This window comes from Oncorhynchus kisutch, linkage group LG25 (assembly GCF_002021735.2).
Source record: "Oncorhynchus kisutch isolate 150728-3 linkage group LG25, Okis_V2, whole genome shotgun sequence".
In the NCBI taxonomy this organism is placed as follows: domain Eukaryota; kingdom Metazoa; phylum Chordata; class Actinopteri; order Salmoniformes; family Salmonidae; genus Oncorhynchus; species Oncorhynchus kisutch.
Window position 1 is genome coordinate 9,457,263 of NC_034198.2, and position 22,458 is coordinate 9,479,720.

Below are 22,458 nucleotides of genomic sequence, written 5' to 3' on the forward strand. Positions count from 1 at the left end.
GACTCCTCTCCTCAATATCCTCACAGAATTAACAGCCTATCATGTCTCTCTGCATGTGCTCCCCATCCCCGTTGCTTGTCTCTGTTCTTAGTGCCTTGCTGTACTCTACAATAACCCCTCCTGTGTGTGCTGTCTCTTCTCTTCCTCCACTCTTATCCACTCCCTCCTTTTCTCATCTCCCTGCAGTCAAAGCCACCATGCTGTTTAGCAGAAACACCAAAGCCATCATGTGGGGCATGCAGACGCGGGCGGTGCAAGGCATGCTCGACTTTGACTATGTGTGCTCGCGGGACGAGCCCTCTGTGGCGGCCATCGTCTATCCCTTCACGTAGGTTCCTCAAGACTCTTTAGCCCAATTTCCATTTTCCCACAAATCTTTCCTCAAAGTGTGCACTTGTTCACTACCACTCAAGGACTTTAAAATAATTGATTGTTGTAGATGGCCATAAAAATACAGAGTACCCTATTGAAAGGCACAGAATTTATTCACAAAAAAGTTAGAAATGTAGAGGTGGAATAAATTTTTATTTTAGAGCCAAACTGAGCTTACCAAATGATACAACACATTATCAGAAGCACAGTGCACTTTGGTCTCATGTCTGTAGGTCTCACCATTGCTGAGATGTGTATATACATTTTTGTGTCCAAATTCTGGGTCAAAGTGGCCTGAGAATGCACACATCGGAGTCCACCCCTGTCATTTTGGTGACATTTTTGGAACAATGGCTAAGCTTTTTCCAAAAATGGCACCAAAATGACACGTGTGGACTGATTTACAAACCGAAACTAAAATATCTCAAGATAGGAATGCTGTATTAACATGACATTTTCAGGGGTTATATAAAATTAGCATGTTAAAATTAAGTATAATTGTGTACAGTGGGGAGAACAGGTATTTGATTTTGCAGGTTTTCCTACTTACAAAGCATGTAGAGGTCTGTAATTTTTATCATAGGTACACTTCAACTGAGAGAAGAGAGACGGAATCTAAAACAAAAATCCAGAAAATCACATTGTGTGATTAATTAATCATTAATTTGCATTTTATTGCATCTCCCCATTCCTCCTCTGGATCATCTAGATGGTCATTGGCAAACTTCAGACGGACCTGGACATGCGCTGGCTTGAGCAGGGGGACCTTGGGTGCGCTGCAGTATTTTAATCCATGACGGCGTAGTGTGTTACTAATGGTTTTCTTTGAGACTGTGGTCCCAGCTCTCTTCAGGTCATTGACCATGTCCTGCCGTGTAGTTCTGGGCTGATCCCTCACCTTCCTCATGATCATTGATGCCCCACGAGGTGAGATCTTGCATGGAGCCCCAGACCGAGGGCGATTGACCATCTTGAACTTCTTCTATTTTCTAATAATTGCGCCAACAGTTGTTGCCTTCTCACCAAGCTGCTTGCCTATTGTCCTGTAGCCCATCCCAGCCTTGTGCAGGTCTACAATTTTATCCCTGATGTCCTTACACAGCTCTCTGGTCTTGGCCATTGTGGAGAGGTTGGAGTCTGTTTGATTGAATGTGTGGACAGGTGTCTTTTATACAGGTAACGAGTTCAAACAGGTGCAGTTAATACAGGTAATGAGTGGAGAACAGGGGGGGCTTCTTAAAGAAAAACTAACAGGTCTGTGAGTTGGAATTCTTACTGGTTGGTAGGTGATCAAATACTTATGTCATGCAATAAAATGCAAATGAATTACTTAAAAATCACACAATGTGATTTTCTGGATTTGTTTTAGATTCCGTCTCTCACAGTTGAAGTGTACCTATGATAAACTACAGACCTCTACTTGCTTTGTAAGCAGGAAACACTGCCGATTTTGCAGGTTATCAAATACTTGTTCTCCCCACTGTATACACACACACACACACACACATACACTGCTCAAAAAAATAAAGGGAACACTTAAACAACACAATGTAACTCCAAGTCAATCACTCTTCTGTGAAATCAAACTGTCCACTTAGGAAGCAACACTGATTGACAATACATTTCACATGCTGTTGTGCAAATGGAATAGACAACAGGTGGAAATTATAGGCAATTAGCAAGATACCCCCAATAAAGGAGTGGTTCTGCAGGTGATGACCACAGACCACTTCTCAGTTCCTATGCTTCCTGGCTGATGTTTTGGTCACTTTTGAATGCTGGCGTTGCTTTCACTCTAGTGGTAGCATGAGACGGAGTCTACAACCCACAGAAGTGGCTCAGGTAGTGCGACTCTTCCAGGATGGCACATCAATGCGAGCTATGGCAAGAAGGTTTGCTGTGTCTGTCAGCATAGTGTCCAGAGCATGGAGGCGCTACCAGGAGACAGGCCAGTACACCAGGAGACAGGCCAGTACATCGGGAGACGTGGAGGAGGCCGTAGGAGGGCAACAACCCAGCAGCAGGACCGCTACCTCCGCCTTTGTGCAAAGAGGAGCAGGAGGAGCGCTGCCAGAGCCCTGCAAAATGACCTCCAGCATGACCGGTTTGGCGGTGGGTCAGTCATGGTGTGGGGTGGCATTTCTTTGGGGGGCCGCACAGCCCTCCATGTGCTCGCCAGAGGTAGCCTGACTGCCGTTAGGTACCGAGATGAGATCCTCAGACCCCTTGTGAGGCCATATGCTGGTGCGGTTGGCCCTGGGTTCCTCCTAATGCAAGACGATGCTAGACCTCATGTGGCTGGAGTGTGTCAGCAGTTCCTGCAAGAGGAAGGCATTGATGCTATGGACTGGCCCACCCGTTCCCCAGACCTGACATCTGGGACATGTCTCGCTCCATCCACCAACGCCACGTTGCACCACAGACTGTCCAGGAGTTGGCAGATGCTTTAGTCCAGGTCTGGGAGGAGATCCCTCAGGAGACCATCTGCCACCTCATCAGGAGCATGCCCAGGCGTTGTAGGGAGGTCATACAGGCACGTGGAGGCCACACACACTACTGAGCCTCATTTTGACTTGTTTTAAGGACATTACATCAATGTTGGATCAGCCTGTAGTGTGGTTTTCCACTTTAATTTTGAGTGTGACTCCAAATCCAGACCTCCATAAATTTGATTTCCATTGATGTTTGTGTGATTTTGTGTCAGCACATTCAACTATGTAAATAAAAAAGTATTTAATAAGAATATTTAATTCATTCAGATCTAGGATGTGTTATTTTAGTGTTCCCTTTATTTTTTTGAGCAGTGTGTGTATATGTGTATATATATATACACACACTGCTCAAAAAAATAAAGGGAACACTAAAATAACACATCCTAGATCTGAATGAATTAAATATTCTTATGCAAATGAATTATATATACACACACTGCTCAAAAAAATAAAGGGAACACTAAAATAACACATCCTAGATCTGAATGAATTAAATATATATATATATATATATATATATATAAAGAGAGAGTAAGAGAGAATTATGGGCTGAACATTTCTTTAACCCATGGAAGTTATTCATTTTCCATTTTGGGTGTCCTTTGTTTACTTAGGTCAATAATGTGAATCATCTATGCATTCTAGCTAGCTACTACTGTATTACCCATGTTCACTTCTGGTGAGTTTTTCCCTGCCCCCTAATTCTGGCAATCCATGAACATGAAGTACCCTAAAGATTAATAGATGATAGTGTGGCCCAAAAAGGTCAGACTACAGCAAGTATGGCCAATAAAACCAAAAAAGAGATGAATCATCTTTTATCAAGTCTATCTGATGCAACATATACTAATGTAAAGATAAAGAAAACAGAGGGCATGTACAGTTAGTCAAAGTTTATGTACACCTAGTCCAAATTCATTTAACATTTCATTCATTTTCACAATTCCTGACATTTAATCCTAGTAAATATCCCCTGTCTTAAATCAGTTAGGATCCCAACTTTATTTTAAGAATGTGAAAATAATAGTAGTGATTGAATTATTTCAGCTTTTATTTATTTCATCACATTCCCAGTGGGTCAGACGTTTGCATACACTCAATTAGTATTTGGTAGCATTGCCTTTAAATTGTTTAACTTGGGTCAAATGTTTCGTGTAACCTTCCACATGCTTCCCACAATAAATTGGGTGAATTTTGTCCCATTCCTCCTGACAAAGCTGGTGTAACGGAGTCAGGTTTGTAGGCCTCCTTGCTTGTACACGCTTTTTCAGTTCTGCCCACACATTTTCTATAGGATTGAGGTGAGAGCTTTGTGATGGCCACTCCAATACCTTGACTTTGTTGTCCTTAAGCCATTTTGCCACAACTTTGGAAGCATTCTTGGAGTCCTTGTCCGTTTGGAAGACTCATTTACCTCCAAGCTTTAATTTGATGTCTTGAAATGTTGCTTCAATTTATCCACATACTTTTCCTTTCTGATGATGACATCTATTTTGTGAGATGCACCAGTCCCTCCTGCAGCAAAGCACCCACACAACATGATGCTGCCATCCCCGTACTTCACTGTTGGGATGGTGTTCTTCGGCTTGCAAGCATCCCCCTTTTTCTTCCAGACATAACGATGGTCATTATTGTCAGACAGTTCTATTTTTGTTTCATCAGACCAGAGGACATTTCTCCAAAAAAGTACGGTCTTTGTCCCCATATGCAAAGCAAACCGTAGTCTGGCTTTTTTATGGCGGTTTTGGAGCAGTGGCTTCCTTGCTGAGCGGCCTTTCAGGTTATGTCGATATAGGACTCGTTTTACTGTGGATATAGATACTTTTGTACCTGTTTCCTCCAGCATCTTCACAAGGTCCTTTGCTGCTGTTCTGCAGTGATTTGCACTTTTCGCACAAAAGTACGTTCATCTCTAGGAGACTGAATGCGTCTCCTTCCTGAGCGCTTTGTAGGCTGTGGTCCCATGGTGTTTATACTTGCTTACTATTGTTTGTACAGATGAACGTGGTACCTTCAGCCGTTTGGATATTGCTCCCAGGGATGAACCAGACTTGTGGAGGTCTACCATTTTTTTCTGAGGTCTTGGCTGATTTCTTTTGATTTTCCCATGATGTCAAGCAAAGAGGCACTGAGTTTGAAGGTAGGCCTTGAAATACATCCACAGGTACACCTCCAATTAGCTCAAATGATGTCAATTAGCCTATCAGAAGCTTCTAAATCCATGACACATTTTTCTGGAATTTTTCAAGCTGTTTAAATGTACAGCTTCCCTTAAAGACACAACATAACAATTAGGGCTGAGCTTGCTTAATGCAGGGTGCATCATCTAGTATGCACCTGTAATTAAAAATGTATACCGTAATTTCCGGACTATAAGCCGCTACTTTATTCCCACGCTTTGAACCTCGCGGTTTATACAATGAGGCTAATTTATGGATTTTTCCCGCTTTCACAAGATTCATGCCGCCAAAAAACTGAGCACCGTCACATAATGTGATGTAAATCGAGCGCGCTCAAACTTCCCATCATTCTGATTACGGTAGTAATTTTGTCACCCTCATCATGGCAAAGACACGGAGAAATGCATATGATGCAGCTTTCAAGTTGAAGGCGATCGATCTGGCTGTTGGAAAAGGAAATAGAGCTGCTGCACGGGAGCTTGGCCTTAATGAGTCGATGATAAGACGTTGGAAACAGCAGCGTGAGGAACTGACTCAGTGCATAAAGACAACAAAAGCTTTCAGAGGGAAGAAAAGCAGATGGCCGAAAGTATTTGCAGCCACTCGACATCAGTGTAAATCGTGCATTTAAAGGTGGCGCTCCTTGTTCAGTGGGAGGCTTTGATGACAAGTGGGGAGAAATCCTTCACTAAAACGGGCCCCAGGCGAAGAGCATCTTATGGTCAAGTCTGCCAGTGGGTCCTGACAGCGTGGAGCATTGGCAAAAAATCCACTATCATCAACGGGTTTCGAAAGGCTGGACTGCTGCGTGTTGAAGGGGCAGCATGAGCTCAGCGGGGTATTAGCCTCCGGATGAAAGTGACGAGAGCGACAATGAAAACGATCCAACATCAGATGAAGCAATTCTGAGGCTATTCAACTCCGACACCGAAGGAGATGACTTCAGTGGTTTCAGTGCACAGGAGGAGGAAGATAGTGACCAAGTTAATTTGTTTCAATCTACCGGTAGGCACCTGCGGCTTAGACATGTGCGACTTATTTATGTACAAAATACATCTTTTTTTATAATTCAGTGGGTGCGGTTTATATTCGGGTGCGCTTAATAGTCCAGCAATTACGGTACACACAGTATACACAGTGTACAAAACATTAAGGACACCTTCCTAATATTGAGTTGCACCCACCCCTTTTGCCCTCAGAAAAGCCTAAATTTGTCAGGGCATGGACTCTACAAGGTGTCAAGTTTTCCACTGGGACGCTGGCCCATGTTGACTCCAACGCGTCCCACAGTTGTGACAAGCCGGCTGGATTTCCTTTGGGTGCTGGACCATTCTTGAAACACACAGGAAACTGTTGAGCGTAAACAACCCAGCAGTGTTGTAGTTCTTGACATAAAGCAGTGCGCCTGGCACCTACTACCATACCCTGTTAAAGGCACTTATATTGTCTTGCCCATTCACCCTCTCATTGGAACATATACACAATCCATTTCTCAAGGCTTAACAATCCTTCTTTAACCGGTTTGCTCCCTTTCATCTTTCAATGCCAAGAGTCTATGTAGCCATTTGATTAGCTGTTCAGGAGTCTTATGGCTTGGGGGTAGAAGCTGTTGAGAAGCCGTATGGACCTAGAATTGGTGCTCTGGTACCACTTGCTGTGTGGTAGCAGAGAGACATCAAGGAACTTAATGCTTTCAACCTGCTCCACTACAGCCCCGCCGATGAGAATTGGGACGTGCTCGATCTCCTTTTCCTGTAGTCCACAATCATCTCCTTTGTCTTGATCATGTTGAGAGAGAGGTTGTTGTCCTGGCACTACACGGCCAGGTCTCTGACCTCCCTGTAAAGGCTGTCTCATCGTTGTCGGTGATCAGGCCTATCAAATCAACATTAATTGGTCACATACACGTGTTCAGCAAATGTTATTGTGGGTGTAGCGAAATGCTTGTCCCACTGTTGACATCAGCAAACTTAATGATGTTGGGAGTCATGCCTGCTCAGTACAGGAGGGTACTGAGCACGCACCCCTGAGGGGCTCCCATGTTGAGGATCAGTGGCGGATGTGGTACCTACCTGTACCACCTGGGGGTCGGCCCGTCAAGACGTCCAGGATCCAGTTGCAGAGGGAGGTGTTTTGTCCCACGGTCCTTAGTGATGAGCTTTGAGGGCACTATGTTGTTGTCAATGAATTCTCACATAGGTGTTCCTTTTTGTCCAGGTATCCTGCAAATACAATGTATAACCCGCCAGCTGTATGTTATTCATGTCGTCGTTCAGCCACGACTCTGTGAAACAGTTTTTAATGTCTTGTTGGTAGGATATATGTGCTTGTAGTTTGTCTATTTTATTGTCTAATGATTGTACGTTGGCTAATAGGACGGATGGTAAAGGCAAATTACCCACACACCGACGGATCCTTACAAGGCACCCTGACCGTCGTCCTCTATCTGTCTCTTTCTCCTGCGACTGACGGGGATGAGTGCCTTATCAGGTGTCTGGAGTAAATCTCTCATCCAAAATAAACATATGTATTGGATCCTTAAAAAATACAACTTTTACATAAACTGCAAGGTAATCTATAAAATGGGCTGATGGTGAAGTAGACATACTCGGTATTCATATCGCAAAAGATATAAATAAGCTCTCCACAATGAATTTCAATAGGAAACTTGTAAAAATAGACAAGATCCTGCTACCATGGAGAGGTAAATACCTGTCTATTTATGGAAAAATTGCCCTGATTAACCCAAATATATCGGTTTACTCGCTTACATATGGCGCTGCCTACTCCTGATTCGTTTTTCAAATCATATATCTGGGACGCTAAAACAGACAAAATAAAACGTGCCTATCTATATTATGAATTGGGTGGGTTGAGATTATTATTAAATATAAAATCACTAAACCTCTCTAGAAGCTTCACTCATTCAAAAGTTGTATTTGAACCCTAAATGGTTCTCAAGTAGATTACTAAGAAAAGCTCATCCATTGTTTAAAAATTGCCTTTGTGCAGATTGCCATGTCTCATTTTCGATTAATTGAAAATGATACTTTGAAAAAACCTCTATCAAACAAGCTTCAATTTTGTCACCCTGAAAAGATAAAACAAATATTATGGCTGAACTCAAATGTGCTGATTTGATAAAATACCTGTATTTATGGGAAAGATGTTTGAAAAGGGTACATATGGACATAAAAAAACAGACCACTAGGGGGAACTGTAGATTAAATACATTTAGGTTATTGCTCTTACTGTAAGTGAACACTGAGTATTATCATGGCCTATATAGGAGTTACTCTGTTCTTAAATGATAATGTAAATTGGAATGGTATGTAGTTATGTACTTCAAGGAGTTGTACGGAAAGGTCTGCTCAATCCAAGAGTACAACCAATTTGATTACAGCATTGCCCCAAAAATGGAGGAGGCGGGTGGCAGTGGGAGGTGGTAGTGAACTGGTCTGTCTGCCCAACATAAAGGGTCAAAACTGGCGGAGGAATAAAAATCACATAAATAGGAAAGTATACCAGTTTCATTTGAGGACCAGGATGTTGACAACTGTGCCATACGGATTGCAAAATAGTTGGGAAGAGATGAGTTGATATATAAAACGCAAGATTTCATGCTTTTCAGCTAAAATTATTATATAAGATTTCTTGCCACCAACAAAATGTTGAATATTTGGGGCATGAAGTCATCAAAGCTCTGCAGATTTTGTTGTGAGGATACAGAATCGATAGACCATTTATTTTGGTATTGCCCTCAGGTAGCCTGTTTCTGGTCTCAGGTTCAGGAATGGCTGAATCTCATTGCATTGATCTCAAATTCACCATAGAAATAGTACTGTTAAGACATCTGGAGAGACCTGGTCAGTCAATTGTTCATACTCTTAGTAAAAGTATTTATCTTCAACTCGCAATCTGTGGCTTCTATTAGTTTAGATAAGAAATTGTAAGTTAAACATCACAGCATAGTTGAAAGATATGTGTTGCGTAGAATCCTGAAGTGGGTGGCCAGCAGAGATGGATGGGATGGGCTGAGGGAAGCTGGGGGTTGGTATGTGGAATTGGAGACAAGTGGGAGTGGAGTTGCTGTGTGAGCGAGATAATGATGGTCAAAGATAAAAGGAATAGTCTGCAATCTAGCTGCACTTGAATTCGTTTGACTTTATTTTCAATTGACATTTCTTTGTATATGTCCATACAAATTATGCCAGATTTCGACCGGCTGAGATATCGCCTCCAAAAAAATTGTCATGGCCTTTATTATCTGGGGAATCTTGATCTGCAGCACCACCTAGTGTGCAATTTTTAGGAATCTTCCAATCAGAGCGGAGATATTGGTTATGTGATTCGTCTGCTATTCCGAACTATGGCCGCTATTTTTATGCTGAAAGTAAGAGAGAATCTAATCCTATGTTGGAGTGAAATGTTGGCCATTCACGTCTCGTGGCTTTACTACAATATTTTATCATAATATGTTAATACATACAGTACCAGTCAAAAGTTTGGACACCTACTCATTGCAGGGTTTTTCTTTATAATTTATATTTTCTACATTGTAGAATAATAGTGAAGACATCAAAACTATGGAATAACACACATTGAGTCATGTAGTAACCAAAAAAGTGTTAAACAAATCAAAATATATTTGAGATTCATCCAAGTAGCCACCCTTTGCCTTTATGACAGCTTGGCGTTCTCTCAAACAGCTTCAGCTGGAATGCTTTTCTTGGAGTTCCCACGTGTATTCTAGTCACATCTCGTGCATCAACCAGACTAATTACTAATGTACTTGGTAATCCATCTTTGTTTCCCAAATCCAAAATGGACTCTAATGAACTGAGAGAATGTATCCTTAGAATACTAATTGTTAATCCAGTTGACGTGATTTGAATAATAATGTTTGATCAGACTGGTAATAATTGGTGTGTTTATTGATGTAGCTATGTGTGACTGTTCTCAGCGGGGACCACAAGCAGAAGTTCTACTGGGGCCACAAGGAGATCCTGATTCCTGTTTATAAGAACATGGCCGACGCCATGAAAAAGCACCCCGAAGTGGACGTGCTTATAAGCTTTGCCTCGCTCCGCTCCGCCTTTGACAGCACCATGGAAACCATGCAGTACTCACAGGTACGACTTATTTAGTTTTAGTTTTGTTTTTTTAAAGCTTTTTCTCAAGTTATGGCTTCCTTTGGCGGAGATAGGCTGGGGGGTAGCCTTATAATGACAAATATAGTCAAAATCCACATTCAAGGACATACATGTGTATCGATGGCTCTTGTCGAAGCTAATGTAGCCTTGCAGAGTTATATCACCTACTCTTGACACAGGAAGTAACTGTCAACCTTCAACCATAATAGCTGAGGTTTTCTAGTTTATTGGTACTGACTGTTAACATCGATTTGCTGGTGATGAGTAAGGTTAATGTTAACACTAATTTGACGTAAAATGTGCGTAAATACTATTAGCAAAATAGAAAGCTGTTATGGCCAATGTCTTAGACCAAGCAGTTATGTCCCTTATCATTCAAGGACATGTTGACCTTACTTGTTTGAATGCTCTTAATAATGAATTTACTTTTGTTACTCCAGATCCACACCATCGCCATCATAGCTGAGGGCATCCCTGAAGCCCAGACAAGGAAGCTGATCAAGAGGGCAGATGAGAACGGCATCACAATCATCGGCCCAGCCACGGTAAGCACTTCACTAATAACATGCAATATTGAAACAGAATATGGCTGCATTTTACTGTTTGAGCATTAACGTGTGTTTGTCATTGTGTCTCTCTGACATATCGCTGGTCCCTGCAGAGAGCATAACAACCCGTGCCTAACCTCCATCACTCCTCTGTGTCCTAACCAGGTGGGAGGCATCAAACCCGGCTGCTTCAAGATCGGGAACACGGGCGGAATGCTGGACAACATCTTGGCCTCCAATCTGTACCGGCCAGGCAGCGTGGCCTACGTGTCCCGCTCAGGAGGCATGTCCAACGAGCTCAACAACATCGTCTCCCACGCTACAGATGGCGTCTACGAGGGCGTGGCCATCGGAGGTGACCGGTGAGAAAGATTAGGGAGAGGAGAGGTCAGAGGGCAAATGGCAAACTAGAGAATCTAATCCAATAGGGATGAATGGATCCACTTTATTTCACTGGAGCTATCATTCAGGGCATGTATTCTCAAAGCATCTGAGGCAGGAGTACTGATCTAGGATAAGTTTTGCCTTTAAAATGATAATGATTTAGGTGGGACCTGATCCTAGATCAGCACTCCTACTCTGAGACGCTTTGTCAATAGAAGCCCAAGTTTTGACTTTAATTGTAAGGTGGTTATTATGTCCTCGATGATAATCTAATAACTTCTACTTTTTCTTTAAAACAAGTTCCTCTACTAAAGCACCATTTGCATTGACCTGTAGGTATCCAGGTTCAACGTTCATGGACCATGTGCTCCGCTACCAGGACACTCCAGGAGTGAAGATGATCGTGATGCTTGGAGAGGTGAACCTTTTATTGGCACTACCAACTTGTTTTACCAGCATTGCTTCTAATATCTGTATAATGTCTTACAGGTCCAGAACAGTCATTTTCACGTAAAATAGCTTTTTGAGTGACTAAAATATCACCCATAATATTTGGGGGGATAGAAATGCAAAAAATTTGAGAAAAGGTACTTTCTCTTATGGCTAACTACCAGGAAGTATGAAAAAACAGGCTGAGTGGGTTGCATTGATTGACAGCTCTTTGCAAGGCCTATGTCGATGCAGGGAGTAAAAGCTAATTTGGTGATACACAAAGCATCTCAAACAACATTGAAATTGCATCAATAGCCAGGTTTCCATCCCTAATTTTCTTTGCGACATGTACTTTACTCGTAAGCTGTTGGCTAGAGCGCACGTGCAAATACCAGAGTGAGCGCACTCGCTATATAACGCACATTTGTTTTGTGGGAGGTGGGAAAATGCGCATGTTAGTTTTTGGGGGATTTTAGGATCTTCACATTCAATATGCTGCCATTTGGACAGAAACCTAGCTATTGATGTATTTTTTTTAAATCAATCTTACGTTTGGCATGTCTATTGATGCTGTTCACAGCAGCACTGATGGATGTGTTGACATGACAACTGTCAGTTTTGAATGGCCCTTCCCCCATTTTGTTCCATGCTGGCCAAAGACCAAGCTAGTCAGTGTTAGGTTCTAATTCTGATTTTAAAAATTCTGATAAAAAAACACTATGAAAGCTTAACCAAATTTATTCTCCCAGGGGGTCTATATAGCTGCATCAGACAAAACGTGTTTCCACCAACAAGTATATATACTCCAATTTAGATGCATTCCTCCTCTCCAACCCTTACATATTTTCTGGTTCTACAAGAAGATGAAGTGATGGGTTAATAACTGTTCCTTCTCCCTTAAGTTGACCAGACCTCAACCCCCTTGATGCCTAATCCAAGGCTTTCCATCCGTATCACCTATAGCAATCATGTGATCACCTAGAGCAACCATCTGGCTCCTACAGATAACCATTAACTTCTGATGTAAAAACAAGTCTCTATCACTCATGTACTACATACAGTGTGACTCCTGATGTATCATGTCTCTAGTATAACAATGTTCCAAGTTTAACCCAGAATTTGACAGCAGTAACTAGCTGACGCCAGACACAGATGAAAGGGGAAACATAAGTACCTTTGCCATAGATAAATCATGTAAACCTTTATATTTGCTGATAACCTACGGTCAAATTTTGGCACCTGTTGAGTAGCTCTCTACCCTTGAATTATTCCACATTTTGTTGTTACAGATAGAATTCAAAATGGCTTTATTTTTCCTCACCCTTCTACACACACTGTCCCATAATGACAGTGTACATTTTGACAAATGAAATGCGGAAATATCTCATTTATATACGTATTCAAACCCCTGGGTCAATATTTGTAGAAGCACCTTTGGCAGCGATTATAGATGTGAGTCGCTCTGGCTAAATCTGTTAAGTGCTTTCCACGTCTGGATTTTGTAACATTTTCAGAATCTTCAAGCTGTGTCAAATTTGTTGTTGATTATTGCTAGACAACCATTTTCGGGTCTTGCCGTAGATTTAAGTCAACTGTTACTCGGTCACTCAGGAACATTCCCGTTCTTCTTGGTAAGCAACTCGTGTAGATTTGACCTTGTATTAGCTTATTGTCCTGCTGTGTCTGGTGGAAAGCAGACTGAACCAGGGTTTCCTCTAGGATTTTGCCTGTGCTTAGCTCATTCAGTTAATGTTTTATCCAGGAAAAACTCACCAGTCCTTAACGGTTTTCAAGCATACCCATAACATGATGTGAAGATATGCTGTATTGGACTCTACAGGATCGGTGGGTTATCGTAATGCGATAAGCATAAGGTTGAAAGTAACATTTCCCAGGACATAGACAGATCTGACATTGGCAGAAAGCTTAAATGCTTGTTAATCTAACTGCACTGTCCAATTTACATGAGCTATTACAGTGAAATAATACAATGTTATTGTTTGAGTAGAGTGCACAGTTTTGAACTTGAAAAGATATGAATAAACCAATTAGGCACATTTGGGCAGTCTTGATACAACATTTTTAACAGAAATACAATGGTTCATCGGCTCAGTCTGAAACTTTGCACATACACTGCTACCATCTATTGGCCAAAATCTAAGTTGTGCCTTGGCTGGAATAATACATTATGGACATTCTCTTGCATTTCAGAGATGATGGTACAAAAAACATGTTTTTTCTTTATCTTTTACCAGATCTAATGTAATATTCTCCTCTCATTTCACATTTCCACTAACTTCAAAGTGTTTCCTTTCAAATGGTATCAAGAATATGCATATCCTTGCTTCAGGTCCTGAGCTACAGGCAGTAACTTTTGGGTGTCATTTTAGTTTAAAATGTAAAAAAAGGGTTGGATCCTTATTAATAGTTTTGCCACATTTTTTGCAGTATTACTTTGGTGCCTTGTTGCAAACAGGATGCATGTTTTGGAATATTTTTAATTCTGTACAGGTGTCCTTTTTACTCTGTCACTTAGGTTAATATTGTGGAGTAACTACAATGTTGTTGATCCATCCTCAGTTTTCTCCTATCACAGCCTTTAAACTCTAACTGGTTTAAAGTCACCATTGGCCACCTGGTGAAATCCTTCCTCTCTGGCAACTTGAGTTAGGAAGGACGCCTGTATCTTTTTAGTGACTGGGTGTATTGATACACAATCTAAAGTGTAATTAATAACTTCACCGTGCTCAAAGGGATATTCAATGTCTGCTTTATTATTATTATTATTATTATTATCCCTGGTCTTTGTGTTTGAAACTCACTGATTTCCAAAAATTCAGAAAAACATAATTCAACTTTGACATTATGGTGTATTGATTGTAGGCCAGTGAATTTTTTAATCCATCTTAAATTCAGACTAAAACATGGAAAAAGTCAAGGGGTGTGAATACTTTCTGAAGGCACTGTATATAAACCACGGCCCTCTGCCAACACGCTTTCTCCGATGTTGGTTACGTAGCGGAACTTATAAAATAATGTCATGTTACCATTGGTGTATTAAAATGAGTTAGTGATGTCACCATATTCCCTTAAAAATCCCACCTCCTGAATTTAAGTGTTTGACATGGGGGAGGGTACTGACAAATACATTTATGATCAAACTTGTAGTAGACGCAAGTCATTTTTCATATTTTGATCACCATACTTTGGTATGGTTTCATCCAAATATCATCCAATTTCATGAAACATAATTTACAATGTTTATATTTATTAGATTTCTCCATTAACTAATATTTCTATTAGATTGTGTAAATTATCCTCCAGATTTATATCTATTTACAAAATATCCTAAATTTACACCCTCTTTCTCTTCCCTCTCCCTTGTGTAGATCGGAGGCACAGAAGAGTATAAGATCTGTCAAGGCATCAAGGAGGGCAGGATAACCAAGCCGGTGGTGTGCTGGTGTATAGGAACCTGTGCGACCATGTTCTCCTCGGAGGTCAGTCGGCCGGTTTGGTAACGTGTCTAGGGAGAACTTATCAGGGATTCAAACTCGCCACTTTCAGGTGAATCATGTAGATGGGTAAAAAAAATACGTTTCTGGAAGAGCGGTGGGGTCTGATGAAAGTGAGTGTACACCCATTGAGCAATGAGTGCTTCATCCAACATCACGTGACAGCTGTGAGCAGCCAACCACATCCCCTTACCAGCAATTAGCCTAGCCTACTCTGCTGTTTCTCTCTGTCCATTCTTTCTGCGCATCTCCATCAGTTTAAAAATGTTATTTAGACGTAATGGCGAGCTGGGTTGTCTGTCGTTAAATGTGTGTAATTATTGGAGCGGCTCGCAACCCGAGCGAAGAGGATGCGTAGGTGTCTTTTCATTTCGTCTGTATGAACAAGCAGGCCCGTCTGACTAGGCTTCGCTGTCACGTAGCCTCCGAGTACCACTGCCATAGAGAAACTGAGCACAATGACAGTCATACATGCACCTTCACATAACTGAAAACCACAAATGTTTCACCCAAACCCCATTCTACCGCAAATTGGTGTACATGTTAAATATTTTTAAAAACATTTCAGGCCATTTTAAACGACTTGTTGGCAACGAGTTTTTGGTTTGATAACAAACTACCTTGTTTAGTCATGTTACCTGGCTAGCTGACAACATGGTACCCAACAAATATGGTGAAATGTTTTCAGTGTTGTATATTTTTTAAATAAGATCATCCTTGAGAACAATCACAAAAAAACTGGACTGTCGGGGAGAATATAAAATAAATAAAACATGTTACTTAGATGGTATAAGTTCACGGCTAAGCCATGACAAAATGTGTAGAATTGCAGGAAATTAGCTTTAAAACTGCACATTTTCTCTAAGCCCTCCGTGCTATGTTTCGCATACTTTGAATTAGACGCATACTCCCACCCTCCTGTGCAATAATTTGCGTGCTTGGAGCATGGTAAATACGCATTTTAAGAAACACTCAATGAGTAATGATAACTTGGCTATACACAAGGGTACCAGTACCGAGTCGATGTGCAGGGTTACCAGGTAATTGAGGTAAATATGTACATATAACTAGGGATTTTTCCCAGTGAACTAAAACGTGCAAGGGTAAAAATGGAATATGCTGGATCATGGAAACTCTCATTCCTGTGTATTTTATCGAAGGTCATGGAAAAGATTATGTTGAAGGTCATGGAAAAGATTATGTTCGAGCAGATTTACATTTTATATTTCCTTACATATAACCTACTATATGAGCTCCAATCTGGCTTTTGGAAATCCCATTCCACTGACACTTGCCTAGTATATGTTAGATCTCCAAAAGGCATTTGATACAGTGCATCATGGGCTTTAACAACTTAGCTATGAAATGGGTTAGGTCTTATCTGCAAGGATAAAAACTAATGGTAGATGGGACCCGGTCTAAACCCATAACCTTTAACTGGGGGGGTAACCCAAGGGAGTGTGCTGGGTACACTTTGTTGTATATAAATGATTTGAAATCTGCCTGTACATGTGACTGTTTCCTCTATGCAGGTGATTCTGCACTGTGGGTTTCCCACAAAGACAAAAATGTGGTTGAAAGCCCTCAGTGCTGAACTTCTGAATGTTAGTTAACTTCTTGGATTTAGGGGGCGCTCTTTTAATTTATGGATAAAAAAACGTTCCCATTTTAAACAAGATATTTTGTCACGAAAAGATGCTCGACTATGCATATAATTGACAGCTTTGGAAAGAAAACACTCTGACGTTTCCAAAACTGCAAAGATATTATCTGTGAGTACCACAGAACTGATGCTACAGGCGAAACCAAGATGAAACTTCAAACAGGAAATGAGCAGAATTTGAGGCTCTGTTTTCCATTGTCTCCTTATATGGCTGTGAATGTGCCCTGAACGAGCCTACGCTTTCTGCTGTTTGCCCAAGGTGTCTGCAGCATTGTGACGTATTTGTAGGCATATCATTGGAAGATTGGCCAAGATTGAGACTACATTTACCAGGTGTCCGCCCGGTGTCCTTTGTCGAAATTGGTGCGTAATCTCCAAGCTGCACGCATTCATCCATGTGATTCAGGGGAGAGAGGAGACTTCCACGAACGATATATCATCGAAGAGATGATTGATTCTAAAGAACGTTTACCATGTTTCAGTCGATATTATGGAGTTAATTTGGAAAAAAGTTTGGCGTTTTGATGACTGAATTTTCGGGGTTTTTTGGTAGCCAAACGTGATGTACAAAACAGAGCGATTTCTCCTACACACAGAATATTTTTGGACAAACTGAACATTTGCTATCTGAGTCTCCTCATTGAAAACATCCGAAGTTCTTCAAAGGTAAATGATTTTATTTGAATGCTTTTCTTGTTTATGTGAAAATGTTGCCTGCTCAATGCTAACGCTAAATGCTACGCTAGCTATCAATACTGTTACACAAATGCTTGTTTTGCTATGGTTGAAAAGCATATTTTGAAAATCTGAGATGACAGTGTTAACAAAAGGCTAAGCTTGAGAGCTAGCATATTTATTTCATTTCATTTGCGATTTTCATGAATAGTTAACGTTGCGTTATGAGCTTGAGGCTGTATTCATGATCCCGTGACGATGGCTAGAATCAAGAGGTTAATTAATGGCTATCATACTCTTGCGCAGACATTTAGAAACTAAATATGACAATTTGAAAAATAAGCCACAAGTTTTTTGAGCGAGAATGAAGACTACTTTTGAGTAGTAAGCAACAGATACCATTAATAAGAAGGGGCTAGAAGCGTCTTATATGGTGAGCTACCGGTGGCTAGGCCCATACGATTGTGAAGGACTTTATTCTTCCTGCTGCCACGGATATGGCTGGGACAATTTAAACATTTAAACTCAGTTTTTCACAATTCCTGACATTTAATCCTAGTAAATATTCCTTGTCTTAGGTCAGTTAGGATCCCAACTTTATTTTAAGAATGTGAAATGTCAGAATAATAGTAGATAATTATTTATTTCAGCTTTTAATTCTTTCATCACATTCCCAGTGGGTCAAAAGTTTATATACACTCAATTAGTATTTGATAGCATTGCCTATAAATTGTTTAACTCGGGTCAAATGTTTCGGGTAGCCTTCCACAAGCTTCCCACAATAAGTTGGGTGAATTTTGGCCCATTCCTCCTGACAGAGCTGGTGTAACTGAGTCAGGTTTGTAGGCCTTCTTGCTCGTACATGCTTTTTCAGTTATGCCCACATATTTTCTATAGGATTGAGGTCAGGGCTTTGTGATGACCACTCCAATACCTTGACTTTGTTGTCCTTAAGCCATTTTGCCACAACTTTGGAAGTATGCTTGGGGTCGTTGTCCATTTGGAAGACCCATTTGCAACCAAGCTTTACCTTCCTGACTGATGTCTTGAGATGTTGCTTCAATATATCCACATAATTTTCCTTCCTGATGAAGCCATCTATTTTGTGAGGTGCACCAGTCCCTCCTGCAGCAAAGCACCCCCACAACATGATGTTGCACCCCCGTGCTTCACGTTTGGGATGGTGTTCTTCGGCTTGCAAGCCTCCCCCTTTTCCTCCAAACATAACAATGGGTATTATGGCCAAACAGTTCTATTTTTGTTTCATCAGACCAGTGGATATTTCTCCAAAATACTATTTTTGTCCCCATATGCAAAGCAAACCGTAGTCTGGCTTTTTTATGGTGGTTTTAGAGCAGTGGCTTCTGCCTTGCTGAGCTGCCTTTCAGGTTATGTCGAAATAGGACTTGTTTTACTGTGGATATAGATACTTTTGTACCTGCTTCCTCCGGCATCTTCACAAGGTCCTTTGCTGCTGTTCTGGGATTGATTTGCACTTTTCGCACCAAATTACGTTCATCTCTTGGAGACAGAATGCGTCTCCTTTCTTTCCTTATGACGGCTGCGTGGTCCCATGGTGTTTGTACAGATGAACGTGGTACCTTCAGGCGTTTGGAAATTGCTCCCAAGGATGAACCAGACTTGTGGAGGTCTACAATTCTTTTTTTTTAGGTCTTGGCTGTTTTTCCCATGATGTCAAGCAAAGAGGCACTGAGTTTGAAGGTAGGCCTTGAAATACAGGCACACCGCCAATTGAGTCAAAATATGCAATTATCCTATCAGAAGCTTCTAAAGCCATGACATAATTTTCAGGAATTTTCCAATCTGTTTAAAGGCACAGTCAACTTAGTGTATGTAAACGTCTGACCCACTGGAATTGTGATACAGTGAAATAATCTGTCTGTAAACAATTGTTTGAAAAATGGCTTGTCATGCACAAAGTATATGTCCTAACTGACTTCACTTGTGAAATTTGTGGAGTGGTTGAAAAAATAATTTTAATGACTCCTACCTAAGTGCATAACTTCTGACTTCAACTGTATGCGTTACAGCTGTATGAGTCAACAGACGTGGCGGGCCTGGCACACCTCCTGGTATATGTCCATTATGTTTATGGGGGGGGTCAATTAAGGAAGGCATCCTCTTCTGGAAACCAGGACAACATGAGAGGATATTTTTAAAGTACTGGACAGCTTTGTGTGCTGCGGACACAGGGTATTTCGGGGTTCAATTCCCCGATGGGGAGGAAGGAGTAGGCTGTCCTTATAAATACGAATTTGCTCTTAGCTGACTTGTCTAGTTAATGGTTACACTAAGAGCATAACGTTTCTACACCCTAATTTTCAAATTCTAGTGTAACTAATACCCAAACAGAGATTAAGTGAAAAATAAAAATCTCATTGATTTATCAAGACTAGTCCCCATGCTTCTCTCAGAGCAGTGCGAAACGGTGCTAAAATAGTTGTTGGCTATTGCTTAAAACCCTACTGCTTCTAACTTCAATATGCTCTTTAAATAAGACCTATACCACTTTTAACAGCACATTACTCAACACTAGTGATACTCATGTCGCCTACGATAGACCTACAGTTTATTGAAAAATATGACGTGACTCTCCACCAATAATTACTTTAAGGATTGGAGGATGTTTCTGTAATTCAGTGATACTTATTCCCATAGTAATTCGTTATGGGTCCATCACTAAATATACATTGGCATTTTGAAAGCGATTTTGATCATTTTATTAATGAAAGCATAAAATGCCATTATTAGTTACATTGTTTAAGTTTGAACGTGCGGACTGGCACTAAGAACAGAACAGCGGGAATGTTTCCCTAGTCAGCGCTATTAGTGCAAGGCCCCTTTTTTAAAGTGTAAAAAGGCAATTATTGAGCATGGGGTGAGACATTGTTACTAATTTGTAAATAAAGCCACTTTGTTATTTAGAGTGATTTATTTCTGTTTTTAGAGGGAGAAAAACCAAAAACATTCATCTCATGGATCTCCCAGTCAAGGCCGGCATGGCTATTGAACCAGCATCTGTAGCAACACAGATTGCACAGAGATTCAGTGTCTTATACCATTGCACCACTCAGGCCGGTTGCACCACACATGACCGGTCGGTGGCCTACAGTAAGAGCAAAATCTAAATTAAATCATAAAAACCTTAGTGTAACAACAGTCATGCACAATTATCAGTTTCTATTTACGTTTATGTGCTCTAACTCCCCCTTGCGCTGGTCTGGAGCTATGAAGTGGTGACGCAGGGTACCATACTAAACCACAAATTACCTCTAAATCTTGCAGCGTAAGGAGGAACCACTGTCTAGGACAAGAATACCGACAACCGCCTGAAACATTTGTCTATGCGACCATGTACGCCTGACGTATCCACAATGAACACAACCAGACTTTCTGTCGATTGACTCTCCAGCAGACCACAAAGACAAAACAAGACATACACTCGTAAATATGTCAATTGCAATTTATTTTTGAAATAAGCGGTCATTCGTGTAAAGTGTTAGCTGATAACTACACTCAGAGAAATTGCTGAGTTTCCCGCTCTTGAGCGGTCCACACCCCCTTTCCTTTGTCTACTAAGCCGTCATACCGATTTTAGCCCACAAAGGACAATGTGTTGGTAACCGATATCTGTTTGTTTTTGTACTTCTGTGATTATTTACTATCGCTGATTCATCATTTAGGTTAGGGTTTGTGCAGATATCCAAGGGTTTGCGACTTCCAGTAATGAGAACTGATGCGGTAATAATGATACATTAATAGAAGACTAATCGATAAGATATGACAGTATCTGATGAGTCGATTCAGGAAATAGACTAAATATTTTCCCGTGGTGCCCCACCTTCCTAGTTAGTTCAAGTTTACATGATTGGTTTAATCAGTTAATAATAATTACATATAGAGAATTGATTTGATAAAATAAGTCTTCACATTTGATGATAGTCTAGACACGGCACAGTGCAGTAGCAGAGAGAACAGTCTGACTTTGTTGGCCGGAGTCTTTGGCATTTTCTAAGGCCTTCTTCTGACAACACCTACTATAGAGGTCCTGGATGTCAGGGAGCGTGACCCGAGTGATGTGCTGCGCTGTACGCACTATCCTCTGTGGTGTCTTGCGGTCGGACGCCAAACAGTTCCCGTAGCAAGTGGTGACGCAGCCAGTCAAGATGCTTTCAATGGTACAGCTGTAGAACTTTTTATAGATCGAAGGACCTATGCCAAATCTTTTCAGCCTCCTGAAGAGGAAGAGGCATGGCCGTCCCTCTTCTTGACTGTGTTGGTGTGTTTGGACCATGATAGATCCTTAGTGATGTGGACACCAAGGAACTTGAAGTTCTCAACCCGCTCCGCTACAGCCCCACCAATGTGAATGGGGGGCGTGCACTGGCCCCCATTTCCTGTAGTCCACGATCAGCTCCTTTTGTCTTGCTGATGTTGAAGTAGAGGTTGTTTGTCCTGGCACCACACTGCCAGCTCTCATTGTCATCGGTGATCAGGCCTACCACCGTCGTGTCGTCTGCAAACTTAATGATGGCGTTAGTTTTGTGTGTGGCCTAAACAGGGAGTACAGGAGGGGACTAAGCTCACACCCCTGAGGGGCCCCGGTGTTGAGGGTCAGAGTGGCGGATGTGTTTCCTATCCTGTTCCATCAGGAAGTCCAGGATCCAGTTGCAGTGGGAGGTGTTCAGTCCCAGGGTCCTTAGCGTAGTAATGAGCTTAGAGGGCACTAAGCTTTTGAACGCTTAGCTGTAGTCAATGAACAGCATTCTCATGGTGTTCCTTTTGTCCATGTGGGAAAGGGCAGTGTGGAGCGCAATAGAGATTGCATCATCTGTTGTGGTAGTATACACATTTCAGTGAGTCCAGGGTATCTGGGATGATGGTGGTGTTGTGAGCCATGACCAACCTTTCAAAGGATTTCATGGCTACTGATGTGAGTGCTTATGGGGCAATAGTAATTTGGTTCTTGGCCACATTAATTTTGGTAGTCTTGTTTGAAACATGTAGTTACACACTGGATCAG

General features: G+C 41.3%; 1 protein-coding gene across 7 annotated transcripts in view; it reads left to right on the forward strand.

Moving 5' to 3' along the window:
• The window catches only part of LOC109881689 (ATP-citrate synthase), a 128,948-nt gene that overhangs the window by 55,634 nt on the left and 50,856 nt on the right, over positions 1-22,458 (forward strand). For all 7 annotated transcript variants that reach the window (XM_031804974.1, XM_020473800.2, XM_020473802.2 and 4 more), the window contains 6 exons: positions 187-328; positions 10,008-10,176; positions 10,638-10,742; positions 10,911-11,107; positions 11,466-11,547; positions 14,951-15,061. In XM_031804974.1, coding sequence (XP_031660834.1) covers positions 187-328; positions 10,008-10,176; positions 10,638-10,742; positions 10,911-11,107; positions 11,466-11,547; positions 14,951-15,061 — 806 coding nt within the window. The remainder of the gene's footprint in view (positions 1-186; positions 329-10,007; positions 10,177-10,637; positions 10,743-10,910; positions 11,108-11,465; positions 11,548-14,950; positions 15,062-22,458) is intronic.